This window comes from Balaenoptera musculus, chromosome 18 (assembly GCF_009873245.2).
Source record: "Balaenoptera musculus isolate JJ_BM4_2016_0621 chromosome 18, mBalMus1.pri.v3, whole genome shotgun sequence".
NCBI classification, from domain to species: Eukaryota; Metazoa; Chordata; class Mammalia; order Artiodactyla; family Balaenopteridae; genus Balaenoptera; species Balaenoptera musculus.
Window position 1 is genome coordinate 69,748,320 of NC_045802.1, and position 17,542 is coordinate 69,765,861.

General features: G+C 37.9%; 1 protein-coding gene across 7 annotated transcripts in view; it reads right to left on the reverse strand.

The window, feature by feature from the left end:
* Positions 1-17,542, reverse strand: part of NALCN (sodium leak channel, non-selective) — a 280,557-nt gene that overhangs the window by 22,436 nt on the left and 240,579 nt on the right. For 6 of the 7 annotated variants that reach the window (XR_005017238.1, XM_036831753.1, XM_036831755.1 and 3 more), the window contains 6 exons: positions 14,657-14,763; positions 7,021-7,141; positions 6,838-6,936; positions 1,536-1,629; positions 922-1,028; positions 645-719 (listed from right to left, as the gene is read on the reverse strand). Coding sequence is in view for 6 of the 7 variants with exons in the window: in XM_036831753.1 (XP_036687648.1) it covers positions 645-719; positions 922-1,028; positions 1,536-1,629; positions 6,838-6,936; positions 7,021-7,141; positions 14,657-14,763 (603 nt within the window). In the remaining variant the exon portion in view is untranslated. The remainder of the gene's footprint in view (positions 1-644; positions 720-921; positions 1,029-1,535; positions 1,630-6,837; positions 6,937-7,020; positions 7,142-14,656; positions 14,764-17,542) is intronic. The other variant, XM_036831754.1, reaches the window with a different exon arrangement.

The following is a 17,542-nucleotide window of genomic DNA, read 5'->3' on the forward strand; positions in this document are numbered from 1 at the left end:
AGGCACATTATTTTTATAAAGGATGTAGAAACCAAAGAGAAGAATTTATTACTGATGTGTCTGTGTATATATGTAAATCTATATTCTCCACACTCTTTTCCCCTTTTTTTACGATAGCAAGTAAAATATCAGATAGTTCTGATAGCAAGACATTTTTCTTCCTCAAGTAAAAGACCATAGATTTTGGGAAACATCAACCGGTACAGGGTAAAATAAAAATCTGCTTGCATTTCCAAGAAGATTGCACTGGAAAGCAATGTGATGCGGACCACATATTAAAATAATCTTGTCTGGGCCAACTCCCTCTGCCACCACATTGAATTTTGAGTCCCTGAATTACAGTGGTTTGTGCCGTTTGCTGTAAATATTTGAACTCACATAACTAGACAAGCCAACATTCAGATACAACATCAACAGCAGTTAGTAATTCTTGCAGTTAGAAAAATGGAAATATAAAGTGAAGTCTTTGTTCAAGCGAAGCAGAACAGCCTGAAAAGGAAATATACTAAGAGCATTCAGTTCCCCGAAAAGGACTTAAAAAGCAACGGAATGCAGAGGTGAGAGGAAGTGCCATTGAAGGAGGACGCTGTTTTGCTTTAAAATGTGCACTGCAGCCCCCAGCACCAGTTGACTCATTACTGTACCTCTAGAACAAAGATGAACGTGAAAACGACCGACATGGTTGCCAAAGGAACAGTCACTGGGTCCTCGACGTCCCACTGTAAGAGAAACAGCACACAGGTCTGTGCCTGCATCCATCGACACAGAAAGACTTTCCCCTCTTCCACCCATGTGAACGTGATTGTGAATTTAAATTTTTTATAAATGTAGACTGTGAGTGGACATGGCTGCTTGCAATGTTCTTGGACCCACCAATGAATAAAAAATTCATTCCCAGGGTGTTAGGGTGAAGTAAAGTACCTTGACGGACAGCAACACCGACTGGGCCAGGACGAGTAATGCAATTGTCCTCTTAAAAAACGGATGCTGGGTTATGTCATACATCTTAGCTCTAAAACCATCGTTATCTGAAAAGAAAGGTTTAGGCAAGGGCATTTCAGACATCGGTCACATTTACGTTCTTGCCTTTCATTTTCTTTAATGCTCGTCTTAAAACCCATTACATTTTTTTTTCTCCTACAGTTCAGTCTACTGTGAAGTGTCTTGCAGGAATGGCTGGGTCTGAATATTTAAAACGACGGTGCATGACACCGTCTGCATTGGAAGGAGAATCGCATCATTCAATTTGTCAGTTTAATACATTTCACTCATATGTTTAAAAGGCAAGCACAAATATATTTATTTAACAATTCATTTTTTCATTAAGGCTTATCCCAAAAGCACTGAAGCACAGCCTTTGGGTGGTTGATTTTAATAGCCTATGGAGAGATCTGTAGTTTGGAGCCTGTTTTTATATTAACTTCTGCACAATCGCCTAGTGGCCTCATGATGATTATTTTAATTGAAATCTTAGACTCCTGGGGAATCATGAACACTAGGGCCCAACATGAATAAAATCAGAGCATCTTTGATACCCGGGCGCGGTGGTAGATGAAGAGGCTGTGCTATCTTCAGGCGGCTCTTCAGATCTTCCCATCTTCTCTGATCTACAGTCAGCAGAGCCGTCCCCTTAATAAACAAAGGAAAACAGAGAAAGACCTTTTGTCATGTGCTCCACACCAAGGACGTCGCAAATGGGCTGCTGACACAAACAGGACTAATGTGGGTTTAAAACAAAGATATTCTTCCAATACCATGGTGGTTCGATAAACAGGGTCAGAATTCTCAAACGTGGTCTTGAGAGAAGTTCCAGAAAAGAGGGCCGGGGGTTCAGAGAAGATTCAGCAGCCTTCAGTTGGCATCTTTGAACATGTATAATATTCAGGTTTGGGAAAAATCTAAAGAAGGTTTTCTACATGATTAGATTTTCTAAAAGAGATACTCTAACAGTGGTTAGTTTCCTTTCATAGTAGAAAAAACTGCAGCAAAATGATAGCTTATCAATGCTGCTGCTTCTGGTTAAGGCTATTGTGTCTTTTTAGAAATCATTCTGTTACATGCAATCGTGAAATTATTTTTAAGTGGTATGCGGTCAGAGAATTGCATATTTAAGAAATTTGTGCTGTGACAATCGGTTAAATGAGATCAGATATTCTTTGCTATATAATAGAGCGCATCATTAAAATGCACTTGAATATATTACATTTCATTACATTATATTACAAAGGCAGAAATATAATTTAAGAAACTGGAGAAAACCCACCTTCCTTCTCCCATCCTGCCTTTCCTGACACACAGCTAACTATCTTTCAGGGGTACATCCTCCTCACTGTGTTTTCAGACTTTTACTGCTTATGTATATATAAATATATAAGAATGTGTTTGTTTTTAATTTTATAAATTTCTGTAATGGTATCCAACGTGGCAATTTACGCAGTTTGTTTTTTACTATTATTTTTTTTTGGCCGCGCCCCGTGGCTTGCAGGATTTTAGTTCCTCGACCAGGGATCAAACCCAGACCCCTGCAGTGGAAGCACAGAGTCCTGACCACTGGACCGCCAGGGAAGTCCCCAGTTTGTTTTTATCTTCACTGAAAATTACATTTTCCATACAACTAGATACTAGATCTGATTAGTTTTTTAACTGATCACACAGTATCCCACTGTACAGATATGTCAGAAGTTCTCATTTTAGGTTTATGGACTATAAACAATGCTGCAATAAACACACAGGTACTGTCTCATGGTAAACATCTTGCTCTGTGGTAAATCTCTAGGAAAGGAACTGCTGGGGTCTAGGAGTTTACACTTTTCCACACTTACCAGAGATTTCCAAGGTGCTATCCAAAGAGCAATAACCAAGAAAATTGGTTTCATTCTACAAGTGTTCCCATTTCCTTATATTCTTGCCAATACTTGACTCTATCAGACATTCTAATTTGGTCATTTGATGGGTGTGAAATGTATCTGATTTAGTTTTAATATTAATGAGATGAAACATTTTCAGTGTGTATACAAGGTGATTCCTGTGTGTTCCTTTGTGAATTGCCTGTTCATATTCTTTGCTCATTTTTGTATTTGGATATTTACTTTTTGATGTTTTGTAGAAATTCTTAATATATTCTGGATACTAATATTTTGTCAGTTATGTGAGTTGTAAGTATTTTCTCTTAGTCTTAGCTTGCTTTTTTTTTAAATTTTGCTTAGTGTGTCTTTTATCATTCAGAAACTTTTCCTTTTAATGTAATCTGACTTATAAATTTTTTTCTTTATGGATTTCACTTTGTGGTTAATGTCAAGAACTCTACAGCTACTCCAGGGTCAAAAACACATTCTCCATGGTTTAAAATTTGCTTTTCATAGCTGGATCTTTCATTCATCTGGAATTCATTCTTGAGTATGCTGTAAGGTAGAAATGTCAGTTTAATTTCTGAGAGCTAGACAATCAATGAATTATCCCAGCACCACTATGGATGGTCTCATCTTCTCCACTGACTTGTTGTGCTACTTCTGTTTCATATACACATGGGTCCCTCCTAGGGCTTTCTGTTCTATTCTGTAAGCCTAACTTTCTATCCCTGTAACAATGATGGCACTATTATACTTACCATAGCTTGTTTTTCCACATTTTTGTTCATGCTCACCCCTGTAAGAGTCTTATCAATCTAATTTATTTCAACAAACCAGTTTTTCTCATTCTTGAGCTTTTCTATAAGTTACTTTATTTTCTATATCACTAATTTCTGTTCTTTTATCTTTGTTATTTTCTTCCTTCCATTTTCTTCTATTTCACTTTGTTGCTCTGATTATAATTTACTGATTTGTGTATTTGGCATGTTAATCATCACTATTTGATTCTTCTCTAACATGTACACTTAAAAGCTATAAATTTCCATCTAATTACTGATTTATCTATACGTTGTGAGTTTTAATGTAATTTTTATCAATGATTTATCTAAATGCTTTGTGATTTTCTATTCTGATTTCTTCTTTAACTCAAAAATTACTTAGAATGCTGTCTTAATATTTCCAAATTATGGGGAATGTTTTGCTATCTTTTAAAATTATGATAGAGAACATGTGTACATTATCAATTCTTTGGTAATTATTGTTTTATGACTTTGTAGATGATACATTTTGTACTTGAAAGTAATACATAGTCTCAAATTGTCAGAGTCAGAGATCTTTATATGTCCATTGGACCAAATGTTTTCATCGTGTCAAATCTAACATGTACTTTTTGTTCTGATTTATGAGTTTCTTAGAGAAATACATTACTATCTATCTTTCATCAGATTTTGGATTTGCTAGCTTTTTAAAATAATTTGGTTAAATATTGCTTTGTACATTTTGAGATTCAGGAATTCTATATTCTTGTGGTCATTAGTTTCTTTTGTCATTATTTAATTATACTGTTTATTCCTAATAATGAGTTTTGTTTTAATTTTTTCTATATTAATAATGCTAAACCACTTTTTCTCACTAACTGCAAACAAATACTTTTCTCTGAACATAGAGACATGAGTATAATTCCTTTATTAAACAAAACTAGATATTTTTGAATGTTGAACTCTGAAAGGATCCAAAAGAATAATAAGCATGGTGGTATCATCTGACCATTAATATATGAAAACCTCTGAAAGTTTATTATTGTGAAATTAAGTTTATTAATCAAGCATATTATCTTATAGTAGGGAAATTAAAAAATATGTATTACTGGCATAGACTTTGAACTTTTAAACAGGCTTCCATTTTCTAGGGAAGACAATTTTGCATAATTCTGAATTGTGAAAACATTGCCTCCAAAGCTTACCTGTTGTCCATATCTTTAAATCTCTCTATTGCCTGTATATTTGGAAATCTATTTATATACCTTGGGAATGACCATTAGAATGTGAGCTCCATGAGGGTAGAAGTCTTCATATGTTTAGTTTTTAGTTTATGTATTTAGTTCCTTATGTTCTCAGGGTCAAGAGCATCTGGCACCTAGTAAGCGCTCAAAGAAATATGCTGAATGAGTGAATAAAAAAATGAATAAATGTGTTATATAGGAAGTAGCTCATGCACGACCATCTAAAAAACTTGCCGAAAAAAAATCTTTCCTAAAAGGTTCACGTAATTTAGAAATTTATATCTCCAATGAACTGGTCATGTTTTTAATGTCTGTTACATGATTTCTTCCACTCTTCCCCTTTCCCTAGGCACCCTTTGAGCTAACGTCCACACTCCCCTTTCTCAGGCCAAGAGGCCTCTTTCCTCCTTCCGAACAGTGCTATGACCAGTGTTGTAAGCAGACCTCCTGTTAGTCTTATTTCAGCCATTCCTCTAAGTTAGGGAGCTGCAATTAATTATGCACCTGCCTTCAGTTATGGGACGTTTTATGTTGTTTCATTTATGCTGCTGAATTGTGAGCTACCTTAGGACTGAATTTGTCTGAAATCGAAATCAGATCTGCTCAGAGGGCCTGGGAAGGTGTTCTGAGCAAGCAGTACCTAAACTCTGCTAACTGACTGATTAGCTTCAGCCCGCGATCTGCAATTCCCAGTGTCTGCTCCATGGCATGGCTCAAAGGCATCTAAAAAGACCCATCTTCCTCTTTCCGCGTGGTATTAAATTGAACACACTGTTGGGCTTAAAGAAACTCGTTTATGAATGTGTTAAAGTAAAACAGGGGGCTGGGCAATATGATCTCTATTTTTCTTTCTCTCTCTAAATTCCATGTTTCTGTGAGTTGGAGTAGTGTTGGGGCCCAAAGAGGGGGATTTTCAACTCGAACGCTTTGAAAGGCAGAACCAAATGACATCCTCATTAGGCACACATCAAAGGTGGCAATTGGCTGAGTAGCTGGTACCACACACTTGGAGCCTGGGGGGACGTGAATGAGACAGTCCCGTGTGCAGCTACACAAACCAAAGGGCCCGGCTATGAATGACACGGAGCAGCGTGGTGCAATGCAGGCAAATCTAGCTTTAATTCAATGCAGAGCATCAGGCGACGTTTTTATACCCTTGAATGACAGCAATGGGCACCACTTCTGAATCCTGGCCCCAGTTTCCACTCCTTATAAGCCCCACACAATGATTTCACCTCTGTAGTCTGCTTTTCCTTCAACTGTGCATCTCAGAGTTGTGAGAATAGAGAGGTGAGCGTGTAAAACTGCAGTGCACGATGCCAGAGGAAGACTGACCCTTACCCAACAGAGGGCATCTCAGCCACATCCAGAAGACCGACATCGAAAGTTCTCCCGAGCTCTCTTTTTGACAGGAAACTACACTTGCTGTTTTCTATTTGTGAGCTCTTACACTGATCGTTAAAGCTGTTACGAACTCAGCATGCCTCCCGAATTCGTAAAGTATGCAAAGTTTTTATGCGAAATTAGAAAAATCTTTTTATCCCATGAATTAGGATTTTACAATTTCTACCGCAATCCTCACCCCCATCCCATCAAAATTCTGAGTTCACCTACTGAGTTACAAAGAAGCATCCAATTTACATTTAGTGAAAGGCATACTACCTGCGATCAGTGCATCGGTTTCAGCTACTGTATTTTAATAACTTGCTGCACATCCTTTCAATTTGAACAATAGGAGATGCGCTTTTCAGTCCTTGGCAAATTAATGACACTATTACCAAAAGAGGAAATTTAGCAAGAGAATTGTGCTCTGAAATAATGTGCCTGAAAGGCAGCAATGAGGTAGCTTGTAACATAGTTATAGAGATTATTTACACTGGTCACTTTACAGTTTAATGCGACTTCACGCCGTTTGTGGAAAAGGGAACTCAAAGTGAGCGGCTAGGAAAGAATAAACGCTGCGGAATTCAAACCAAGAATTCTTACCTTGTTTTCATTGAAATTAGCAATAACTACTCCAACAAAAAGGGTCAGTCCAATCATGCAACCCAGGAATACAAAAACATGAATATAGATTCCATGCATCTGTATAAATGAAAAATACGGTTATTCATCAAAGCCAATGAAAGCAGCTGTGGTAACATTCAAAGGATTCCAGTGCGTGCTTACCGGACCCACACGATGAATAATAACATCCCTCACTTCCACCCAGCCTTTCAAGGAGAGAACTTCAAACAATGCCAGCATAGCATTGCCCACATTGTCAAAATTAAAGTTCCGAGGATTCGCCCTGCAAGTCAGAAAGAGGAATGTTCCGTGGAATTCCAGGGAGAAGCACCCGAAGGCAATATATATAACTCTTTCCAATCTTGGGTGCAAAGTATAGGTGGCACTTGGAAGGTAGGTTAGATGGCATTTGTTTGCTAACTCATAAGGATGCATCAATGTGTTAGAATTTATTAATTATGCATTTATTAATTATGCAGTTAATTACTAGGCAATAATGGGGTGTTCTCAATCGAAAACAATAAAATGCTATGTTCCTCGACTTCTAGCTCCAGAGGTTCTGCAGCGTTTCTGGCTGGTCCTGATTAGCATACCGAGGACTTTCTGGTTAGAACTTGTGCAGGAGATTCTTACAAAGGGGCATTGGAGTTTGGGTGTGAATTTTGAAATGGTTTTACATTAGAAAACCTTCCTAAAGGCATGAATTACAAATCCTGGTGTTAGTACAGAAAGTGTAAAATGAGTAGAATTTGGCCACTTTATTTTATTCTGTGTCATCACGTGAGCAGCATGCTGTGACCTAGTGATGCTTTAGAGGTTCCTGAGGTGGCACATACCCTGTATGTCTCCAGATCACCCCCTCCCAGGTGGATTTTTTTCTCTCATTAACTCCAAATGTTCTCAACAGATACTTCTTGTAGACCCCAGTGTATAGTGTGCTGCCTACCGCACAGTTAACTCCTGAGTTCTAAAACATTTTGGACCCTCTATTTTTGGGGGGTCAGGGGATGTCTCATTTCTTGTTTTTCTGACACGTGTATACTTTTTTCTTTCCACTAACATCTTTCTACTACACTGCATCTCCCCTAGTCATTACAGGTCTTAGCTAACATATTTGTTAACAGAAGATTTCAGTGTCTTTTTTTTAATCCCCCTTTTCTGAGGCTATTTTAAATAATTAAAAGATTTAGACAACCACATGCTGGAAAATCATGACTATCACCACATTTCCTGAATTTGATGACCTGAGCTCAGGATTATTGACTAGAGTAGGCCTACTGAAGCCTAGCTAAATTATATTTTGATAATTTTTTTTTCTTGCTAGCACATTTATCAAAAGTTAACCTTCATAGGAGGCAACATTCTAGGGGGAATCCGGTTTAGTATTTTTCTACCACCTTTTATGGTTTTCAAAACTAGAGACTATCATGAGATATACTTTTATAAGTTTTCTTTTTTTAATACTAAATATGTGGGAATCTGATAAGAAAACATAAAACTGAGACTGACTTGTTTTTAAAGGTTTAAAGCTGATCGGTAGAAATGTTTTCCATATAGTAAAAAAGCCCCACTCAGGAATTAATATTTAGGGATTCTGATTTATATTTTTTAAGTATGAAAGACAAGCATATTCTCTTGGATTTTTCCAACCTTTCCTTTTGGGGGTTTCAATTAAATTTAATATATTTTACAGCAGACAGAATCTGTAAGGATGCTACAGATGCCACAATTTTCTTGAGTAAGGATTTTTTTTTAAACCAAGTGAGTCAGCTCTCAGATCTGATGTTGAACTTTCTTACCCATCCATTTTCTTTATGTAAAAGTGCTTTTTTTAGCTGAATTTGCAGCAACCCAAACTATTCTCATGTTCTACATCCTTTAGAAGTTAGAATATGTTAAAATACACTTTCAGGCTAAAGCAAGAAAAGTAAAATGGAGAATCACAGACTTAAATTGCTGGAAGAATATACCACATTAAAAGTCTCAGTTTTAATCATATTGGATATGTTTATGCTTTGTTCATGATACTAAAATTGGAAAGTTTGAAACTTTACCAATAACTACAGAGGACTTCAACAAATCCCAAACACAATCCATTATTGTCATTTTTCCTGTTGGCCTCCCTTGATCTGGAAGGCTATTTAAATATTATCTTTTCTGGTTAATTTTTAAAAGATTACAATCTTGTCTATCCAATTCAGAAAAATGAAGAATCAGTTCTGACCTCACAATCGGAGTTTTCTACCTCCCAGTGACAAGTGCTCCAGGGACCCCAGGTCATGATAAGGAGAGCTGCTTCTCCTCTGGGAAGATGGGGGTGCCATGGAGGAGAGGAATCTAGCCTCTGCCCTGGGATGTGGAAATGCAGGGGATGACATGGTCCAAGATGGTACCCTGTATCTTACACAGCTCTGCCATCTAAAGAAATCAGAAACTAGTACTTTCTGGAAGGCAGACTGCTTTTTGCCTCGCGCTTTGGTAATAGCAATTTGAGTTTCCACAGCCTGCAACAATCTTACCTCTGCCTCGCCCCTCACTCTCACCTGCCCGTGGCTCCTCCCCCTTTCACCTGCCTAATTCCTGTTCACCCTTCAAGAGTTAACTGGGTGTCTTCTCCTCTAGGTCCTTCTCCCTGGTCCAGTCATCGTTTGGATTAGGAGCCTCTCTCCTGCGTGTACCACTGAACCCTTCGCCTCTCCGTACCCTAGAATCAGAGGCTGATACATCACGGAGCGAAAGAAACTTAAAGGTAAGCCTCAGGGCCCCTCCCTGACCCAGGTCCCTTCCAAGACTCAGGAAGGGGCCCAGGAGTGAGTTCACATAGTCATATGTTTCTGTTAAACTTAAAAAAGCAAAGTAGTTTTATATTCTTTTTCTTAGAGAGTGTACCCAAATTGTTTGAGCCTTAGACTCGACAAAAAAAATCTGATCTCTTTCTGCCTAGAATGTATCAGTGTAATTTGAAATTACCTAGAGGTAAGCTTCTGGTGAACTTCAAGTGAGTCTAGGGGCTTATTTATGTAGCATTAAAACTTCAGCATATTGTATTAAATTATTTTAAATTTTATTTTCTGTTCTTCATTGGACTTCTAGCTCTTAGGGGTCAGAGGCCATAGCTTGTTCGCAGTGACAGCATAATTCCTGGCGAACAGTAAACACTTAGTAAATATATTTATTGTAAAACTGAATGCATTGTTGATTTCTCTCCCATGCATTTCCTTTTCCTAAATCCCAGACCTCTGCTTAAGACAAAACACAATATTTATAATATATGATATGTTTAATCCTTTTTACCAAGGTAATTTTTATCTCATCAAGTCTGAGTGATTCGGAAGAAAATGAATGTATTCATCTGAAGAGAGAATGCAGAAGCCAGATTGTCTCCTGAATTAGCTAGTGCATATTTATGTCCTAATTATAATTATCAGAGCATTCCTCTAGGCTAATTCCCAGATATAAGTTATTTTCTTAATCATAAATTAGCCAATATAAAATTACAGAATTTTCAGCTGCTAACTCTTGACAAGATTATTAGAGAAACAAAATGTGAAAATTATCATGGTTACAGTTGACATTTATTTGATGAAAGATTTATATTTCACTAAAACTAACCCAAGTCACAATATTCTGAACAAATGGGAAAAGCTATTGTGATAACTTTCAAGTGAGGTCCCTCCGTTTGCTTGTGCTTTTAAAATGTCATTGAACTTGAAGTCCTTAATAATAGCTTACATAAAACATTACATTTCAATTCGCTGATTTTAAAATCTTAGAGAGCTGGTTTTATGGAACACGTGGAACGCCATAGGGTACAACCGGAAACAGCTTACTCTCCTCCTAATGCTACCTTCCAGTGCATTCTACTCCCTTCCTGACACCTTGGGGAGAGCCCAGAGCTTTTCGGGATATAGTCAGCCTCATTCTAAAATGCCCACTCCATTCAAACCTGTACCAGGATCCCACCCTCAGCAGCTCAAGCCTGACCCGTGGTCTGAGGAGGGAAAAAGAGTGTCAGCCACTCTGGTCCACTCCTCCTCTTGGTGACTGCCTGGGTCTTACAAGAAGGGGTGGGATGCAGCTGGGGTTCGAGACATCACATCTTGCGTGTCTGACTCTGCTGGACTGTGGCCATTGGTGCTCTCCTCACAGCAGCCATTGTTCTTTCACGGAGCTCATTTTGGTGTTCCCAAGAAACACTCCATGTTTGAACAGTGTTTCTAGCTTCTGTGAACTTGGCACTTGAGCATCTGTCCCACATACAGATGCTGGACGCACTTTGTTCTGGACACCCGATAAGATGCCTGAGTCACCCTTCCTGGCCTCGTGCCTCCCTCGTCCTCCTCCCCACCTTGAGACGAGCCCTTTTCAGGGTGTGCTTTTCAAATACAAACCAACCAACCCAGAGTCCAGCCCCCCCACCAATCACCTCCTCTATCAGGCTTTCACACTCTGGGCCACCATCCACCTGCCCTAATCACCCCAGTGCCAGGTACCAGACCACAATGGATGGCCTCTATGCTCTAGAGCCCATTAAAATTATTCAAACTAGCCATCCCTAAGCCTGCTTGCCCTGCCTCACCCGTTCCTTGCCAGGGAAACCACAATAAAGGCTCTTGGCCCCAGCTCTCCCCACCTCTCTGCCTGCTGATTCACCCTGGTGCTTCCCCAGGTGGTCCCCCGTGCAGTGGCAGGCCCCCTCCTCTTGGGAACGATGAGTAACAAACTGTCTTTTCAGTGGTAATCCTCTCGATCTGTTGGCTTTACTGCACCTCACATTTCCTATGGCTACACTCCCCGGCATGAGGATGCCCCAGTGTGCTCTTCCTGCCGTGAGTGTAGCCTCTAGGTGATTCTCAGCTCCTCCTCCCGGAAACGTTCCCACAGCTTCTTCCCATAGGGGCACCCTGTCCCCAGCACACAGCCCTTGGCAGCAGGGTTCCAACAAGAAGGCTCAGGTCAGGTGGCCCTTGGCAGGGATGACGTGGCCCTCCAGAAACAGCAGATCAGCCCGTCTTCCCAGATGGTGAGGAGCAGCTTGCCCACAAGAGCCTCTCTTCTTGCCTTGCCAAACTCTGGTATCAACTGGTCCTTCCAGGGGTCCTCATATGAATGGGAGAAGCACCGTCCACCTTTCCCCACAGTGAAGGGGGCGTGATGCCATAGCACTCTCTGCTCTTGACTTCATTCACTACCATGATGTTATCTTTGAATGCAGTGTTTTCTTTTACAGGAGCTGGGTGACGGATGATGTTTGAGTAAGTTCTGATGGGATTGGTTTAGTTGGCCTCTTTAGAATGTCAAGGTACTTTAATCTCCCCTTGACCTCAACTTTGAGACTTTAGACAAAATTCCAAAAAATTTTGGAAAAAAAAATTGATGTCCTGATATAAGTAAATTATTTACAGTATAATAATGAGTTTTAATCTCACAACAAAATAAACATTTTATGCTTCTTTAATTTTTTATTGTAACGTAAATTAGACTGCTTTTCTAGTTAACACTGGGATAAAGATATTCCCATGTGTTATATACTTCTCTACCCATGCTCAAGCCTCACATCCAAAATTAATCTTTTTTCCATAGTTCTTTGGTATTAAAAGGAAACCAATATAAATTGTATTGAATTGTTTATGAAAGTGAATTTCATATTAGAGAAATGCCAAAGCAGGTAACAACGAGTCCTAAGGGTACAACTGGGTGAAATGCTATTCCTTTTAAAGAGTTTTGACATTTAGTAGAGAACATCAATTGTGACAAAAGCAGAGCAGTTTCTGTGGTTCACTCATTATTCTAAGAGGTAAAAAATGAAATAAAAAGAAAACAGATAACGATTTAAAAGGACAAATGAAGTTGATGGAACACTCTCTGCATCAGTGAAGCAGATTGAAAGATTTCATTCATAGTCATTAGGGAAATGGTTGAGAAAGAAGGTACCAGGTACTTCTGGCTTTGATGTAAATGCTTTGAAAACTTATTTAAAAAAAATTTTTTTAAAGAAGCAGTTAGATAAAATCAATTGTGTTACTACTGATTATTCCCTTCCAGGGTTTCAATAACAAAATCCTTCAATGTAAATGGGTTTTAAAATTGAAATAAGTTTTATGATTTAGGCTTCTCTACAACTGTTATGAGGACATCAGATCATCCTTAAAGATATAAAGTCAGTATGAGTTTAGTTTTAATTTGATTAAAATTGTTAAAATTTTTAAAAATTGGTTTAAAAGTTGAATTAAAATTTGATTAAAAATTGATAGAAAATATTTTTTCTTTTAAGCCTCACTAATTTTTATTCTAAAAAATTTTTATTTTTATTGAAGTATAGTTGATTTACAACGTTGTGTTAGTTTCAGGTATACAGCAAAGTGCTTCAGCTATATATATATATATATATATATATACACACATATATATACATATATATATGTATATACGTATATATACACACACACATATACATGCTTCAGCTGTATATACATATATATATACACACATATACATACATATGTATATGTATATATATAAAAATTCTTATATATATTTATATATATAAATTCATATATATATATATATATAAAAATTATATATATATATATATAAATTCTTTTTCAGATTCTTTTCCATTATGGTTTATTACAGGATATTGAATGTAGTTCCCTGTGCTATACAGTAGGATTTTATTTTTTATCTATTTTATATGTAGTAGTTTGTATCTGCTAATCCCATACTCCTAATTTATCCCCCCCCATCCCCTTTCCCCTTTGGTAACCATAAGTTTGTTTTCTATATCTGTGAGCCTTTTTCTGTTTTTTAAATAAGTTCATTTGTATCAATTTTTTTTTAGATTCCACATATAAGCAATATATGATATTCGTCTTTGTCTGACTTACTTCACTTAGTATGATAATCTCTAGGTCCATTCATGTTGCTGCAAATGGCATTATTTCACTCTTTTTTTATAAGCCTCACTAATTTTTAAAGCCATGTGAGTCCAGATACATACTTTAAAGTATTAGAAAAATACTGCAGTGATACTTCATTAGTTTCATGAAGCAACCCTGGGACTCAGTGTACCACTTCCTCTCTTATTTTATTTCTTTTATTTTTGCATCCTATTGTAATTCAGTGCGTTGCCTTGCATTACTTGAAGTTATTTTAAGTAATTCTAGCAGAACTACTTTTAGTTTCATGCCATATTACACTGCTTTAAAACCTTATACTATATATACTTATATAGAACATGGATGGACCATGAAGGCCCATTATGCTAAGTGAATAAGTCAGACAGAGAAAGACGAATACTGTATAATCTCACTTGTGTGTGTAATCTAAAAAAACAAAACAAAACAAAAACAAAAGCAAAACTCCCCCGACTAAACTCATAGAAAAAGAGATCAGATTTGTGTTTACCAGAGGTGGGGGGAGGAGAGGAAGTGGAGGAAGGTGGTCAAAGGTACAAACTTCCAGTTATAAGACAAATAAATACTAGGGATGTAATGTACAACATAGGGACTATAGTTAACACTGCTGTGTGATACACAGAAAAGGTGTTAAGAGAATAGAGTTCTCATCACGAGGAGAATTTTTTTTCTTTTCTTTCAACTGGATCTATATGAGGTGATAGATGTTAACTAAACCTATTGTGATAATCATTTTTACAATATATGTAAATTGAACCATCATGCTGTTTGCCTTAAACGTATACAGTGATGTATGGCAATTATTTCTCAGTAAAACTGGGGAAAAACCCCTTATACTGACAAATATAGCATTCTTCAGGATATTTTTCTGATATGCTTACCAAACACGGGGCACCCAAAATCCAGGTTTTTTCTCTCCAGGCCTTAATTTTAAATTTAAGTTCTTGGACACACTTACATTGATTCTGAATATTCCATTACAATCTTCCTAAAACAGGAAAAAAAATAAAAATAAAAGGAAGAGGAAAAGAACCTGGTCAGAAAATGAAGTCAGAAAAGATAAAAGATAAGAAACGTTTTTTACATAGAACGACAGAGGTCTTTTATATAACAGCAGAGATGTGCATAGCTACTCAGCAAAGAGTAACAAAGACTTCAGAGATAAAACAGGTGAAAGTTGATGCTGAAAATGTTAGTAAGTGGCCAAAGGATATGAACTGACATTCCTCCAAGGGAGAGACACAAATAGCCAATGAGCACATGAAAAGATGCTCAGCATCATTAGTCATCAGGGAAATGCAAATCAAAACCACAATGCGATACCATTTCCCACTCACTAAGAAGGCTCTGATCAAGAAGTCAAATAGCAAGCTTTGATGAGCACGTGCAGAAATCTTAATCCTCATACTAGAATCCTCATACACTGCTGGTGGGAATGGAAAATGGTGCAGCCACTTTGGAAAATAGTGTGGCAGGTCCTTAAATAATTAAAGAATTATCACAGGACGCAGCAATTCTTCTCCCAGGTATCTACCCAAGAGAAATGAAACATATATTCACATGGAAATTTGTACATGAATGTTTGTATCATTATTATTATAAATAGCATTATTTACAATAGCTCAAAGGTGGAAACAATTCAAATGTCCATCAATCAACAAATACACAAACAAAATGTGGTCTATCCATACTGTGGAATATTATTCAGCCATAAAAATAATGAAGTACTGACACATGCTACAACATGGATGAACCTTGAAGATATTATGCTAAGTGAAAAAGCCAGCCATTGAACACCACATATTATATGATTCCAACTGGAGACATGGCACCAACAACTCAAGCTTCATGGCCTTTACATGTGAGCTGTTTTAGAACTCTAATGGAAAACTGATGAACTCATAAAAGTGCTAACAAAAGATCAAGATGAAAAAAAAAATTAATTACATGGGACTGAGTGAACTGATGAGGATGATTATAATTTTTGTAACTTTCTGTTTGAATAAAAAAAAAAATGTGAGCTGTGTGATCCAAATGTTGGGGTATCTAGTTTCCCCTTTTCCTTGGGTTTGTCTCTTCTATTATAAAGGTAAACTGAAGTATCCCCTTCATCCACATGACACGCTTGGCTTTGGCCTCTTATGTTAGGACTAGAAAAGAATTCGTCCAAATACAAAGACACGGGCCACTTCTCACTATGCCAAATTTTTTTGCAATTATTCTGCTTGCTCCTGATGGTCTTTTGATGGCTAAGTTTTCTTATGAGCTTCCCACAGAGACCTCATTGTTCTGTGGAAAAGAATAAATGCCTCATGGTATCTGTATGTCTGTCCATCCACCGTGTGCCCTCCGTCCCCTATACAAGTCATTACTCTTTAGCTCGGGCTGGGTATGAGCAGATAGTGTAAAATCACAAGGCTCTTAGGCCATTATTACTCCCCTGAGTCATCCACTATTCCTACGAGGCTTCATCTTGAAATGTTGTTATTATCTTTCTGGCCTCTATTCAGGGTGGACCTAAAATAACCCTTCTTTCCTTACATAAGCTTGTGGACTAATGCATCAGCTCATTATTACTGCCTTCATTTAGCTCATTTGGTACACCATGACCTTTATAGCATGTTCCTTGCATGTCTTGTCAGGTTTATCAAAATTCCTGGAACCTCTGGGAAGGGGAGTTAAAGGAAGCAGCGAGCCGGGCGATGCCTTGTGAAATAGCGTAAGGTCTGCCCATGCTAAGTTTGTCTCTTCTGCTCTGCCTCTTCCTGAAAAATCTCATTATTAACATGACTGATAATGTACTTTGACTGGACAAAGATGTTACCTGTATTTTCTAAAAATTCGAGAACTACTAAGCTTTATAATTAGAAGCCTCAAAATGTAGAAATGTCATAGTAGTATAAAATTTATATTAGACAGCCATATTTGCTGGAAATATGGGAATAAGTGTTTTAGTTCAGCTCTGGTAGCCCTTTTGGAAACATGCATTTTAATGAGACTTAAGCATTATTTTACCTGGGTAGAAGAGGAAATACTCTTGCTAGTTTATACATCAGCAGAACTGGGTTCACTCCATTAACCTACTTGTAACATCGGGCAGGATTCTAAGAGAATGGGACAGTGGGCGATGCAGCAGAGATTGGCTAATTATTAACCAAACCCCGCCCCCTTTTCTACAAAATACACCACGAAACTACACATCACGGTCTCACTTCAGACTGGTGAGGCCACGCTCTTTCCAGTGGAATGTGGGGTGAAGACAGATGCCTTGCTTCTAGGCTCTGCCTATAGTCCTCTGAGAGAGAGATGGTTTTCTGTTCCTAACTGCCAGCTAAACAGAGAAGACTTTGAAGACAGCAAAGGCTAGGGACACAGGACAGAGGAAGCATGAGCCATTGGGTGGTCATTTGGAGGAGAGCTGCCTGAATTATTCAACATGCAATAAATATATTCATTTCATTACATTCAGCTACTGACATAATGGGGCTGTTCCAGAAGCTAGCCTCCTCTTATAACACCGGCCAAAGAAAGAGAAAGAAAAGAGTAGAGGGACTTCCCTGGTGGTACAGTGGTTAGGACTTGGCACTTTCACTTCTGGGGCCTGGGTTCAATCCCTGGTTGGGGAACTAAGATCCCACAAGCCATGCAATGCGGCCAAAAAAAAAAAAAGTAGAATCGAAAGTATTCAAGCTTGGTTCAAGCTTGAGTCTTAGTTGTCTTCATGGGGAAGATTCTGGGCAGCTAAGAGCTACTGCAAGGCCCTGACT